Source organism: Odocoileus virginianus, chromosome 31 (assembly GCF_023699985.2).
Source record: "Odocoileus virginianus isolate 20LAN1187 ecotype Illinois chromosome 31, Ovbor_1.2, whole genome shotgun sequence".
In the NCBI taxonomy this organism is placed as follows: Eukaryota; Metazoa; Chordata; class Mammalia; order Artiodactyla; family Cervidae; genus Odocoileus; species Odocoileus virginianus.
Window position 1 is genome coordinate 38,038,210 of NC_069704.1, and position 12,970 is coordinate 38,051,179.

General features: G+C 43.8%; 1 protein-coding gene across 1 annotated transcript in view; it reads right to left on the reverse strand.

Annotated features, from left to right (window-relative positions):
- The window catches only part of DOCK5 (dedicator of cytokinesis 5), a 269,322-nt gene that overhangs the window by 95,577 nt on the left and 160,775 nt on the right, over nt 1-12,970 (reverse strand). The window contains exons 15-18 of the mRNA XM_070459648.1: nt 10,750-10,848; nt 5,865-5,937; nt 2,569-2,672; nt 1,299-1,482 (exon numbers count right to left, since the gene is read on the reverse strand). Coding sequence (XP_070315749.1) covers nt 1,299-1,482; nt 2,569-2,672; nt 5,865-5,937; nt 10,750-10,848 — 460 coding nt within the window. The remainder of the gene's footprint in view (nt 1-1,298; nt 1,483-2,568; nt 2,673-5,864; nt 5,938-10,749; nt 10,849-12,970) is intronic.

The following is a 12,970-nucleotide window of genomic DNA, read 5'->3' on the forward strand; positions in this document are numbered from 1 at the left end:
CAGTGTTATTAACATCCTGCATTACTGTAGCACCTTTATTACAACTGATGAACCAACACTGATAAAGATCATTAACTCAAGGCTGTTGTTTAAGTTAGGCTTCACTTCGGATATTCTGTGGGTATGGACAAATGTACAGTGACATATATCCAAGTACCCATTAGGGTATCATTTACTGCATAGCTTTACTGTCCTAAAAATCCCGTTCTTTGTCTGTTCATCCCTCCCTCTCTCCCCGAGCCTTCTGTAATTATGGATCTTTTCATGTCTTTATAGTTTCGCCTTTTTATCTGGCTTTATTTTTGGTGTGTGCTTTTGCTTTCCCAAAAGTAATAGTTCTAAGCCTCACTCCATTGAGTCTAGACACTTGCCCAAGTTGAAATACTATCCATATTCCCTACCCAACCATGATTCACCAAAATAAACAACACTGATCCTTTCTAAAGATCGACCACATGCTATCTGACCCTTGAGTGTCCCTTATATCTCAGCTGCTTGTCAACATTATCATCTCCCTAAGGCAGAGCCCCCAACTCTTCTCAAAGGTCAAAGGGACTAATCATCCACACAACACAGGGGATACACAATTTTTAAAGCAAGTCCCCAAAGCAGCTAACCCTTGGATCACTATATTCAGCAGGAGTCCTTACAAATTACATACGTTAAATGAATAAGAAGCTGTTATTGGCTATCAAATGCCATGATATACACAAGAGAAGTTAAAATTGCTATCAGATTTCAAGAAGGGACAAAGTGAAGCCAACTGTGAACTGTTCAGCTGATTTTATGGAAAATCTCTGACTGCTTGGGAAAAAAATGGGGAAAGAGGAGTCTACATGGGGACAGATGGAAAGGCTAATAGGAAATCCTTCCTGCTCTTTGCCATCCTTCTTGAGCAAGGGACTGATATTTGCCTGCCAGTGTCCTTCCCCTGCTACCAAAATATCTCATTACGCACATCATACAAAGGACAGTATTAGAGCTCTTTGGTGCCTTGAAGGAATGAAACATAAGACCTTCCAATTTTACAGCCTCCATTAGAATACATTTGTAGGTTTTACCATATTTAAAAAACACCCAAATGTTTTTCATCCTGGTTCAAAGATAGACAAAGAAGCCTCAGAAAAAGCTTTAGCTATTTAATAGTTCTACCTAGAACATCACACAGAGAGCAGAATCCAGAGAGCCGAGGACCCCATCTCAGAAGACATATGGTCCAGTCTCCTGAATTTAACAAAGGAGCCCAGGAGGACCCAATGGAAAACTCATTCTGGGGTCACTCAGGTCGCCGCACCTACCATTCTGGGTGAGCTTTGTGGAACAGATGAGGGTAGCAATCTGAAAGCTGTCCTTTGTGCTGTCCTTGGCTGGTGCAAAGCTGCCTGTGTTTTTAGATGCTTGGAGCTCCTTCTCTTCCATCTCCACCTTGGTTCCAGGCAAGGTCAGGTAGAATTTAGCATCTTCCATTTTCTTGTTGTCACCCTGCAAAGGAAACATGTCAGGGATGCCAGAGAGCAGACAAAATCTTTAGATGCAAATAAAATAATACTTATTGTGAGCGCAGTGTATTTCTAGCATAAGAAACAAAGTTTTTATATTAGATCCCTTTTAACTCTGAGGTGTTATGATGTTTTTCAAAAATCTGAGCCCGGAAATAATTTAAACATTGTATGAAAATGGAGTAAGGTATGAAGCAGAAATCAATATCCTAGTCTGTGTTATAAGTACTTAAGTAAAGAGTAAGGTTGGACTCCATTTTCTTGAACGTGTAAATTGTCCAGTTATACTTCATTGGGTCCCCTGAGAAGAAACAGCTAGCTATGGCTTCCAATACTATTTCTGAGCTCAGGTGCTATTAACAGAAATACACATCAGACAGCTTCATCTCAGAAAAGCTATCAACTGAAAAAAGCCTCCTTGACATTGTTGGACAAATGAGATCTTCTCAACATCTTTCAACTCTAAAATCTCAGTGGGAATGATAGCTCTGCAGCATGTAGATGCAAGAATAAGGACAAAACTGATACCGGAGGAAGAGGGGCCCCAGAGCACAGAAATGGTGCCTGGCTCTCACCGATATGAAAACCACATCCTACCACACCCATCACCTGCTAACCCAGCCCAACAGTGCAATTATCAACGCTCCAAGGGGTGATGCAAAGAACAGAAAGGCCAGAGAGTGACCTTTGGCTGTTCACCTCCATGATGCCATTTGCAGAAGGAGGGACCATCATTTAAAAACATTTTTTTTTGTTGGCCATGCTACACAGCATGTGGGATCCAAGTTCCCCAACCAGGGATGGAACCCACACCCCCTGCAGTGGAAGTGTGCCTGGCGGTCCCCACTGGACCATCAGGGAAGTCCCAGGACCATCATTTATTAGACTGAAGGGGATGGGAGTCCATGAAGCTGGTGTGACCACAGTCCTCTGGGATTCGAGACTGGTAGGTGTGAACACATATAGGTCTAGAGAAGTTTCTGATAGTTACACACAAAATCTAAAAGGAGTTTTCAAAATCACTTTCAGAGGGAGTAAGGAGGTCCTCAGCCTCTTTCTTTAGCACCACCTTATACACCACCAGATCGTGCCTCCCATCCTGCAGAGTGGTGCCATCCGTGTTCATCAGCTTCACAAAGGACACGCCAAAGGCTCGCTCTGATTTATCTCTGGCTGAAAAGACAAGAATAGATGTCTGAGCAGGGCAGGAGGATACCAAGGGGTGATGCTCCCTGAAGGAACAGTTCCTTAACTGAAATCTTCTGGTGCCCCCCACACAGACTCTGCTCTTCCTGTATTTATGAATGAATGACACCAGAATCCACTCGAGCATCCAATCCAAACAACGAGTATCGACACTGACCCCACCCCCAGGCTAACTCCACCTCCTGAGAGCCTCTGGACACCTTTCCTCTTCACTCCTGCTGTTTCCTCCTGAGTCCAGACCACCCTCATCACTTCCCTGTATTCCTAAAATGCCAGGCTTCCAAAGCATTCCATGGGCTATCTCACTGCTGCTGTTTTTAAAACAGACTCAGTGTGTATGCACTGATCTCTCTGTACACATGTGTTTAGTTAGTTATATTTTGCTGCGCTGGGTCTTTGATGCTGTGCATGGACTTTCTCTAGCTGTGGTGAGCAGGGACTACTCTCTAGTTGTGTGTGGGCTTCTCAATGAAGCAGCTTCCCTTGTTTTGGGGCATGGGCTCTCGAGCACAGGCTGAGTAATTGTGGGGCATGGGCTTAGCTGCTCCTCAGCAAGTAGGATCTTCCCGGACCAGTGATGGAATCCGTGACCTCGGCATTGGTAGGCAGATTCCGAGCCACTGGACCGCCAGGGAAGTACCTCAGCAAGTATTTTATTTATTATATTTCAAGGTCTGTGGACTGCAAGGAGATCCAACCAGTCCATCCTAAAGGAAATCAGTCCTGAACATTCATTGGAAGGACTGATGCTGTAGCTCCAATACTTTGGTCACCTGATGTGAAGAACTGACTCATTGGAAAAGACCCTGATGCTGGGAAAGACTGAGGGCAGGAGAAGCGGGTGACAGAGGATGAGATGGTTGGATGGCATCACCAACTCCACGGACACGAGCCTGAGCAAACTCTGGAAAACAGTGAAGGACAGGGAAGCGTGGTGTGCTGCAGTCCGTGGGGTTGCAAAGAGTCAGACACAACTTGGCCACTGAACAACAATAACATGGTTGTGATGCCGTCTAAGGTTTCTGTTCCTCTCTTTTTCCAAGATGCCAAGGTGCCAGGAAAAGGGGTTATGTGTTTCTTGTGGCATCTGGGAAGGAGAATCTAGCCTCTTGAGGAAAGAAAGGGCCTCCCTCCTGGTCTTCAGAGCTGGCCTCTGAGCTTACATGTCCCCTACTCAGATGTCTATGGCTGGGGGGACTCGTGGCCCCTTCTCACCACAGGCATACCTCTAAGCTCTGGTAGTTCTCGTGTGTCCCCAGACTGGCTGAGCAGGTGTCTGTTATGAAAAGATTATACTATGGTTTGTTCATATGTTCTCCTTTTGATGGCCACTTGGGCCGTGTCCAGTTTGGCTGGGGATACCATGACTAAAGCTGTTATAAATAGGTACCAAATCACCACCACCACCTATACTTGCAATCCCCAACCATTTTGGCACCAGGGACTGGTTTCATGGAAGATAATTTCTCCACAGACCAGGGGCAGGGGGGATGGTTTCAGGATGATTCAAGTGCATTACATTTGTTGTGCACTTTATTCCTATTATTATTGCATCAGCTTTACCTCAGATCGTCAGGCGTTAGACTCCAGAAGTTAGGGGCTCCTGACCTACACAATGCTCTTTAATGGCTCCTCTACAAGATGGTCTAAAAGAACCTTCATTTTTCATGATCCTGCTCCAGCCTGCCTGGATTCAGACTGTCGAGGTATCAGTCTGGGTTCTTACTAGCCCTGTGACCTTGGGCAAAGTGAAAGTAAAAGTCACTCAGTCACGTCCAACTCTTTGCAACCTCCATGGAATGCTCCAGGCCAGAACACTGGAGTAGGCAGCTGTTCCCTTCTCCAGGGGATCTTCCCAACCCAGGGATCGAACCCAGCTGAGACACCAGGGAAGACCGAGAATACTGGAGTGTGTAGCCTATGCCTTCTCCAGTGGATCTTCCCAGGAATCGAATCAGGTTCTCCTGCATTGCAAGTGGACTCTTTACCAGCTGAGCTACCAGGGAAGCCCAACCTTGGGCCTAACATCTCTTTGCCTCACTTTCCTTATGTACAGATGTGGATAAAAGTAGTATGGATCTTATCAGACTACTGTAGATACCAAACAAGATAGCGTATAAATAGAGCTTCACATGTTATCTGGTACAAACTAAGAGCTTGAGAAATGCTCCTTTGGTATAATGCAGAACTGGATGAAATTGCTAATATTTGACCATCTGCTACTGGCGCTTTAAGATGGCTCAATTTAATATTATAATTGCTCCCACTTCAGCCTACCTTTGCTCTTTCAAACACATTTCTCCACCACCACCCTTCGCTGGGCTAACCTCTGCTTATCTTCGAGGCTCAGACAGGATGTAGGAAATCTTAGGGGTAAATCCCCAGGCAGGGTTGGGTGCTAGGCTTACAACTCCACGTTTGCTGCTGTAACACATCACATTGATCTGACCTTCATCGTCTGTTTTCATACTCATCTTTCTAACTAGATCACAGAGACTTTTCAGAGCAGTGCCTGAGTCCTGTCTGCTATTATCTATTGAGGGCCTGGCCTGCAGTCTGGTAGGTAGACGGCAATCAAAAATTTCAGTTTGGAAGGAAGGACTGGACTTTCATGCAGTGCTGAATAAGAACAACACTTCCAGACACATTGTGATCAAGCGGAAAATAAACAATATTCTTCTTTGTTCACACTTTAGAAAAGTCAACTCATGAACTATGTTCTAAGATTTGAAATAGTTCTTTCATGAAAAAAAAATTTGGGAAACTAGAGATTAAACACTTTTCTGGCTTCAGGATTTCTCGGCAACATGACAACATACACTGTGAATGCCTAAGAGGAAAATATAATACACAAGCATTTCCTATCTCTATCCAACTGTGAAACTCACTGTGTCAGAGAGCATCTATTAGCATCTTAGAGAACCTTAGTACTCACAGAACACATTTTGGGGAAATTCTGATACAGAATGAACAACACAAATCTTGGAAACCTAGAAAAATTCATTAAAAAAATATTTCCTTAGCACCAATGAATCCTGAAATAAAGATGCTAAGTATCTTGTTCTACAGACACACAAAAGTGCTGTCAAGCAGGATTTTTTTTTTTTGATGAAAGATATTGTTTTGATGAAAGTATGTCATAGACCTCCTAATACTTACATTCCTGAGACGACCGGTGTCGGAAGGTAAATCTTATATGGCAGCGAGTAACTTCTTCTATAGCAATGGACACCTGCATAATAATTCAGAATTACGAGTTTATATCAATTCAGTCCGTGGCACGCAAAGCTCATTATATAAAATGAGGCCCATTTTAGTATCTGGTCATAAGGAGTCACTGTGATAGAGTGAGATTTTGTGGAGGACTTCATTCAAGAGAGGTTTACCTGTTTCTCAAAACCAAGTGAACCTCAAGAGATCATCTTTGATCTTTATCATAGATTCTGAAAGTGGAAATACTACAGATTCCTAGTGTCTTCTCAAGTGTGAAGCAGGAGATGCTTCAGAGTGAAAACATCAGTACTTGTACCCTTTGGACTACAAGCTGTACATGAATACAGTAATATGTAGGGACTATAACAGAAGGACAGGGCTTCCCTGGTGGCTCAGTGGTAAAGAATCTGCCTGCCAAGGCAGAAGACCCAGGATCGATTCCTGGGTTGGGAAGGTGCCCAGGAGAAGGAAATGGCAACCCACTCTAGTATTCTTGCCTCAAGAAACCTGTGGACAGAGGAGCCTGGCAGGCTACAGTCCATGAGGTCACAAAGAGTCGGACACGACTGAGCGCACACACACACACACACTAAAAGAAAAAGATAAAATACTGCCGAAAAGGAAGCTTTTTATTTTTGCTGCTTATATGTACAGAAGGGACAGGGAAAACAGAGGCATGGGGCAATGTACAGAGCAGAGAATTGGTGGCAAGAGTTTAATTATGGTGTGGTTATATAATGGACTATTATGCAAGTATCTATCAAACCTCAACATGAATCAGCCATAGGTATACATATATCCCCTCCCTTTTGAACCTCCCTCCCAGCTCCCTCCCCATCTCACCCCGCCTAGGTTGATGCAGAGCCCCTGTTTGAGTTTCCTGAGACTTAATGCAAATTCCCATTGGCTCTCTATTTTACGTATGGTGATGTAAGTTTCCATGTTACTCTTTCCATACATCTCATTCTGTCCTCCCCTCTCCCCATGTCCCCTCTGTTTCTCCATTGCTGCCCTGTAAGTAAGTTCTTCAGTACCATTCTTCTAGATTCCGTATATATGTGTTAGAATATGATATTTATCTTTCTCTCTCTGACTCACTTCACTCTGTATAATAGGTTCTAGGTTCATCCACCTCATCAGAACTGACTCAAATGCATTCCTTTTTATGGCTGAGTACTATTTCATTGTATACATGTACCACAATTTCTTTATCCATTCATCTGTTGATGGATATCTATGTTGCTTCCATATTACAGCTATTGTAAATAGTGATGCAATGAACAAGGGATACACATGTGTCTTTTTCAATTTTGGTTTCCTCAGGGTAAATGTCTAGGAGTGGGATTGCAGGGTCATATGGTGATTTTATCCCTAGTTTAAATTTGTATCAACAGCATGATTCAAGACATATGAAGTATGTTAAATTGTGGAGGATGGTTCAGTTCAGTTCATTTGCTCAGTTGTGTCCTACTCTTTGCAACCCCATGGACTGCAGCATGCCAGCCTTCCTTGTCCATCACCAACTCCCGGAGTTTACGCAAGCTCATGTCCACGGAGTCGGTAATGCCACCCAATGATCCCATCCTCTGTCGTCCCCTTGTCGTCCCCTTCTTCTCCTGCCTTAAATCATTCCCAGCATCAGGGTCTTTTCAAATAAGTCAGTTCTTCACATGAGGTGGCCAAAGTACTGGAGTTTCAGCTTCAACATCAGTCCTTCCAATGAATATTCAAGACTGATTTCCTTTAGGATGGACTGGTTGGATCTCCTTGCAGTCCCTCTCGAGTCTTCTCCAACACCACAGTTCAAAAGCATCAATTCTTTGGCACTCAGCTTTCTTTATAGTCCAACTCTCACATCCATACATGACTACTGGAAAAACCAAAGCTTTGACTAGACAGACCTTTGTTGGCAAAGTAATGTCTCTGCTTTTTAATATGCTGTCCTGGTTGGTCATAACCTTTTTTCCAAGGAACAAGCGTCTTTTAATTTCATGGCTGCAGTCACCATCTGCAGTGATTTTGGAGCCCCCCAAAAAAGTCTGCCACTGTTTCCCCATCTATTTGCCATGAAGCAATGGGACCAGATGCCATGATCTTAGTTATCTGAATGTTGAGTTCTAAGCCAACTTTTTCACTCTCATCTTTCATATTCATCAAGATGCTGTTTAGTTCTTCTTTGTTTTCTGCCATAAGGATGGTGTCATCTGCATATCTGACGTTATTGGTATTTCTCCCAGCAATCTTGACTCCAGCTTGTGATTCATCCAGTCCAGGATTTCTCATGATGAACTCTGTATATAAGTTAAGTAAGCAGGGTGACAATATACAACCTTGACATACTCCTTTCCTGATTTGGAACCAGTCTGTTGTTCCATGTCCAGTTCTAACTGTTGCTTCCCGACCTGCATACAGATTTCTCAAGAGGCAGATCAGGTGGTCTGGTCTTCCCATGGAGTTAAAAATTTCCCACAGTTTGCTATGATCCACAAAGTCAAAGGCTTTGGCATAGTCAATAAAGCACAAGTAAATGTTTTTCTGGAACTCTCTAGCTTTTTTGATGATCAAACAGATGTTGGCAATTTGATCTCTGGCTCCTCTGCCTTTTCTAAATCCAGCTTGAACATCTGGAAGTTCACGGTTCACTGCCTGGCTTGGAGAATTTTGAGCATTACTTTGCTGGCATGTGAGATGAGTGCAACTGTGCAGCAGTTTGAACATTCTTTGGCATTGCCTTTCTTTGGGACTGGAATGAAAACTGACCTTTTCCAGTCCTGTGGCCACTGCTGAGTTGTCCAAATTTGCTGGCATATTGAGTGCAACAGTTTCACAGCATCATCTTTCAGGATTTGAATTAGCTCAACCAGAATTCTATCACCTCCACTAGCTTTGTTCGTAGTGATGCTTCCTAAGGCCCACTTGACTTTGCATTCCAGGATGTCTGGCTCTAGGTAAGTGATCACACCTTCGTGGTTATCTGGGTCATGAAGATCTTTTTTGTATAGTTTTTCTGTGTATTCTTGTCACCTCTTCTTAATATCTTCTGTTTCTGTGAGGTCCATACCATTTCTGTCCTTTATTGTGCCCACCTTTGTGCATTTTTTATCCTTCCAATCATTGTGGAGGATGGTTACTTCTGAATTAAGATAAAAGGGCAATTATTTTTTAGTTTTCTGTGGAGAGTTTTTAAGACTCTGACAATCAGAAAGAGTCAGTGTGGATGAGCAACAAAGTCCCATAACAGCACAAGGAACTACATTCAGTATCCTGGTCTCAGCCATAATGGAAAGAATATTCAAAAGAATGTATATATACATATGTACGTGTGTGTGTGTGTGTGTGTGTGTGTGTATTTATATACATGGACGAGCTTCTCTGGTGGCTCAGTGGCATTAGCCACTCCCGCTAATGCTGGAGATGTGATCCAATCTCTGGGTCGGAAGGATCCCTGGAGACAGAAATGGCAACTCACTCCAATATTCTTGCCTGGGAAATTCCATGGACAGAGAAGCCTGGCGGGCTACAGTCCAAGGGGTAACAACTTAGCGACTAAGCAAAAACTAGAAATACATATGGATAATGGAATTGCTTTGCTGTACAGCCAAAATTAATACAGCATTGGAAATAAACTATCCTTTACTTATAAAATAACAAAAAAGGAAGAGCTAATGGAACCTGGGGTTCAGGAAAAGTGGGTTCTGGTGTAGACTCTGACACAGAGCAGCGAGAGGAACATGGTCGCTTCACGTCTCTGAGTGTCAGTTACCTCTTTAGAAAAAGGGCTACTGTTGGGACGTCCCTTGTGGTCCAGTGGTTAAGATTCTGCCTTCCAATGCAGGGAGTGCCCAGGTTGGATCCCTGGTGGGGGAACTAAGATCCCCCACGCTGCTCAGTGTGGTGAACAATTAACAAAAAAATAAAGAAAAGGGGGTACTGCAACTCAGACCATTTCAGTTGCAGAGCTATTACAAGGCTCACATGAGCTGACTGATCTCAAGAGCACTTTGGAATCTGAAAAACACATAATTAAATTGAAAGGGGGCCCAGCAAACTTGGTTAGAGGCCAAGGAGGAGAGAAATGTTAGGAAACTGCTCACAAAGTGTGAAAATTTCCATTTGGTGCTGGACCATCTTGGCAGCCTCTTACATCATTACAACCACAAGTTTTCCTCCAAATTTCAACACGTTTACAAACTAGAACGTCACTTAAGATTTCTGAAGTTTCTGAAAGAGAAATGCTCTTCTGAAGAATTACGATGATCAATTCATTTCTTACAGCACCCCACAGGAAACCTCTGTAAAACTTCAGGATAAAGGAGGAATCATTGGTGGGTAAAAGGGTCATTTGTGGAGATGTGCTTGGACCTAAAGTCTGTCAAACAGAGTGAAGTCAGTCAGAAAAACAAATATAGTATATTAATGCATATATGGGGAATCTAGAAAAGTGATACAGATGAACCTACTTCAGCGCAGGAATAGAGACACAGATGTAGAGAACAGACGTGTGTGGACAAAGGGGGTGGGTGGAATCAGGAGACTGAGGCTGAGATATATGCAGTACCACGTGTGAAACAGACAGCCAGGGGGAAGCTGCTGCAGGGCATAGGGAGCTCAGCTCAAGGCTCTGGGACGACATAGAGGGGTGGGATGGGGGAGTGGGGAGGGAAGAAGGGTCAAGGGCGGGGGTATATGTATGCATATGGCTGATTCACTTCACTGTGCAGCAGAAACTGACACAACGTTATAAAGCAACTACATCCCAATTTAAAAAAAGAGGAAGGGAATCTACAAGAGGTTTCACATATGATAGAAGTTACTGACAGCACATCCTCACCTTGACGGTCTCACACCAACAGGGCTGCTTGACTTGATAATACACCACTGATTTGTACTCAGAAATGCCTTCATATCCAGCACCAGGATGAATCGCTTTCTTTGGATGGAAAGAAAAAATTAGGAGGTGACAATATTATCTAGACACTCAGGGTACTCCACATGGCGAGCACCTGTTTTATATTGGCATCCATAAGTTGGGGTGAAGAGTGAGATGACTTTCTAAGAAGATGTGGTACATATATACAATGGAATACTACTCATCCATAAAAAGGAATGAAATAATGCCGTTTGCATCAACATGGATGAACCCAGAGATTGTCATACTAAGTGGTGACGTAAGTCAGACAGAGAAAGACAAATATGACATCACTCATATGTGGAATCTAAAGGATGACAGACATGAACTTATTTACAAAATGCCAACAGACTCACGGACATAGAAAACAAACTCCTGGTTTCCAAAGGGGAAGGGTGAGGAATGGGATAATTAGGAACTTGAGAAGAAAAGATATGCATTACTCCACATAAAATAGGTAAGAAGGACCTACTGTACAGCACAGGGAACTATATGGAATATGTTGTAAAAACCTACATATGAAAAGAATCTAAAAAAGAACATACATAGATGATTGATAGATAATGCTGTGTAGATAGATTCTTTGCTGTATACCTGAAATGAACACAACATTGTAAAGCAACCACATGTCAATAAAAGAAATTAATTTAAAACGACTGAGTTTTGGGGTTCCCCAGTGGCTCACTGGTAAGGAATCTGCCTGCCAATGCAGGGGACACAGGTTTGGTCCCTGATCTGGGAGGACCCCACATGCCACAAAGCAACTAAGCCCAGGTACCACAACTCTTCAGCCCGTGCTCTAGAGTCTGTGAGCCACAACTACTAAGCCCACGTGCTACAACTACTAAAGCCCGCACGCCCGAGAGCCTGTGCTCCGCAACAGGAAAAGTCACTACAATGAGAAGCCTGCACACCCCAACTAGAGAGTAGCTCCCAAACAACCAGGAACTAGAGAAAAGCCCAGCAAAGCCAAAAATAAATAAATTATATATTAAAAAAAAAAGAGTGAGTTTCTAGCTCTTTGAGGGTCCAAGTGTCTCAATGCGTAGTTGCTAAGGCACCCAGCACCAGCTTAACATTCCTCTTTGCTGGAACTTTTACTCTCTCTTCCATTCCAACCATATACTGTCCTTCTTTTCTTTCTTCTTTCCTCTTTCAGGGAACGGAGGTCTAGTGAGGGTGACCCAGAGCTAAGCACATTGCAGACATAAAGCCGTGTGAGGTCCTATCTACACTCTTGTTTTAAGGACTTGGTACGTAGGTGTGGTATGTCCACTAGAACTTAGGGTTGTGGCTCTTCCTAGAAAGGAACCACTTAGCTCAAGAGTCAGGCCTCCGTGGGGGTACTTCCAAGCTAGTTAGCAAAGCCATGAAGATGTGCACTTGAACTCCTGGAGCGAAAGGGCTCTCCTGACAGCACCAAGAAATCACCCCCACATTGTGGCCCAGGGCATTCTGCTTCTCCCTCTCTGCAGAGGACAACTTGTCTTTAAACAGCCGATTCCTTCAAAGACAAGTACATCCCCAGGAAGCGGGGGACGGTGTACCCTGCTGTGCTCCCACCACGATGCACTCGGTGAATGGAGCGGACTCCCCAGCAGGTAACCGTGGCTCACACAAGAGGAGCCAGAGGTCACTCGGGGAAGTAAAAGCCTGCCATGACCACACCTTGCCTATCCTCCTCCATGATGTCAGAATCAAGACTTAAGTTCTATTGGAGGAACAATGGACCGGAAGTCAGGACACCTGTGTCCGTTTCCTGCAGCACCTCCGGGTCCTGTACTTCACTGAGAGAACACCTTATCCTCTCTGGGCTGCAGCTTGCTGATCTCTAAAACTAAAAAGCATGGTAGCTGACCTCAAACCACGAGCCCTTCCAGTGTAACAGCACTAAGCAGTACATCTCCACTGGTTCAGCTCACTCAGGTGGAGGACCTGTACCCTCCAGATCGAAAGAAGGACCTTATCAGATTGAAAGTGTCTAAATTACTTGAAAATGATTAAGAACCTCTACATCAGGGGCTTCCCTGGTAGCTCGGTGGTAAAGAATCCTCCTGCCAATGTAGGAGACATGTGTTTGATCCCTGATCTGGGAAGACCCCAAATGCCTTGGCACAAACTAAGCCCATGCACCACAACTATT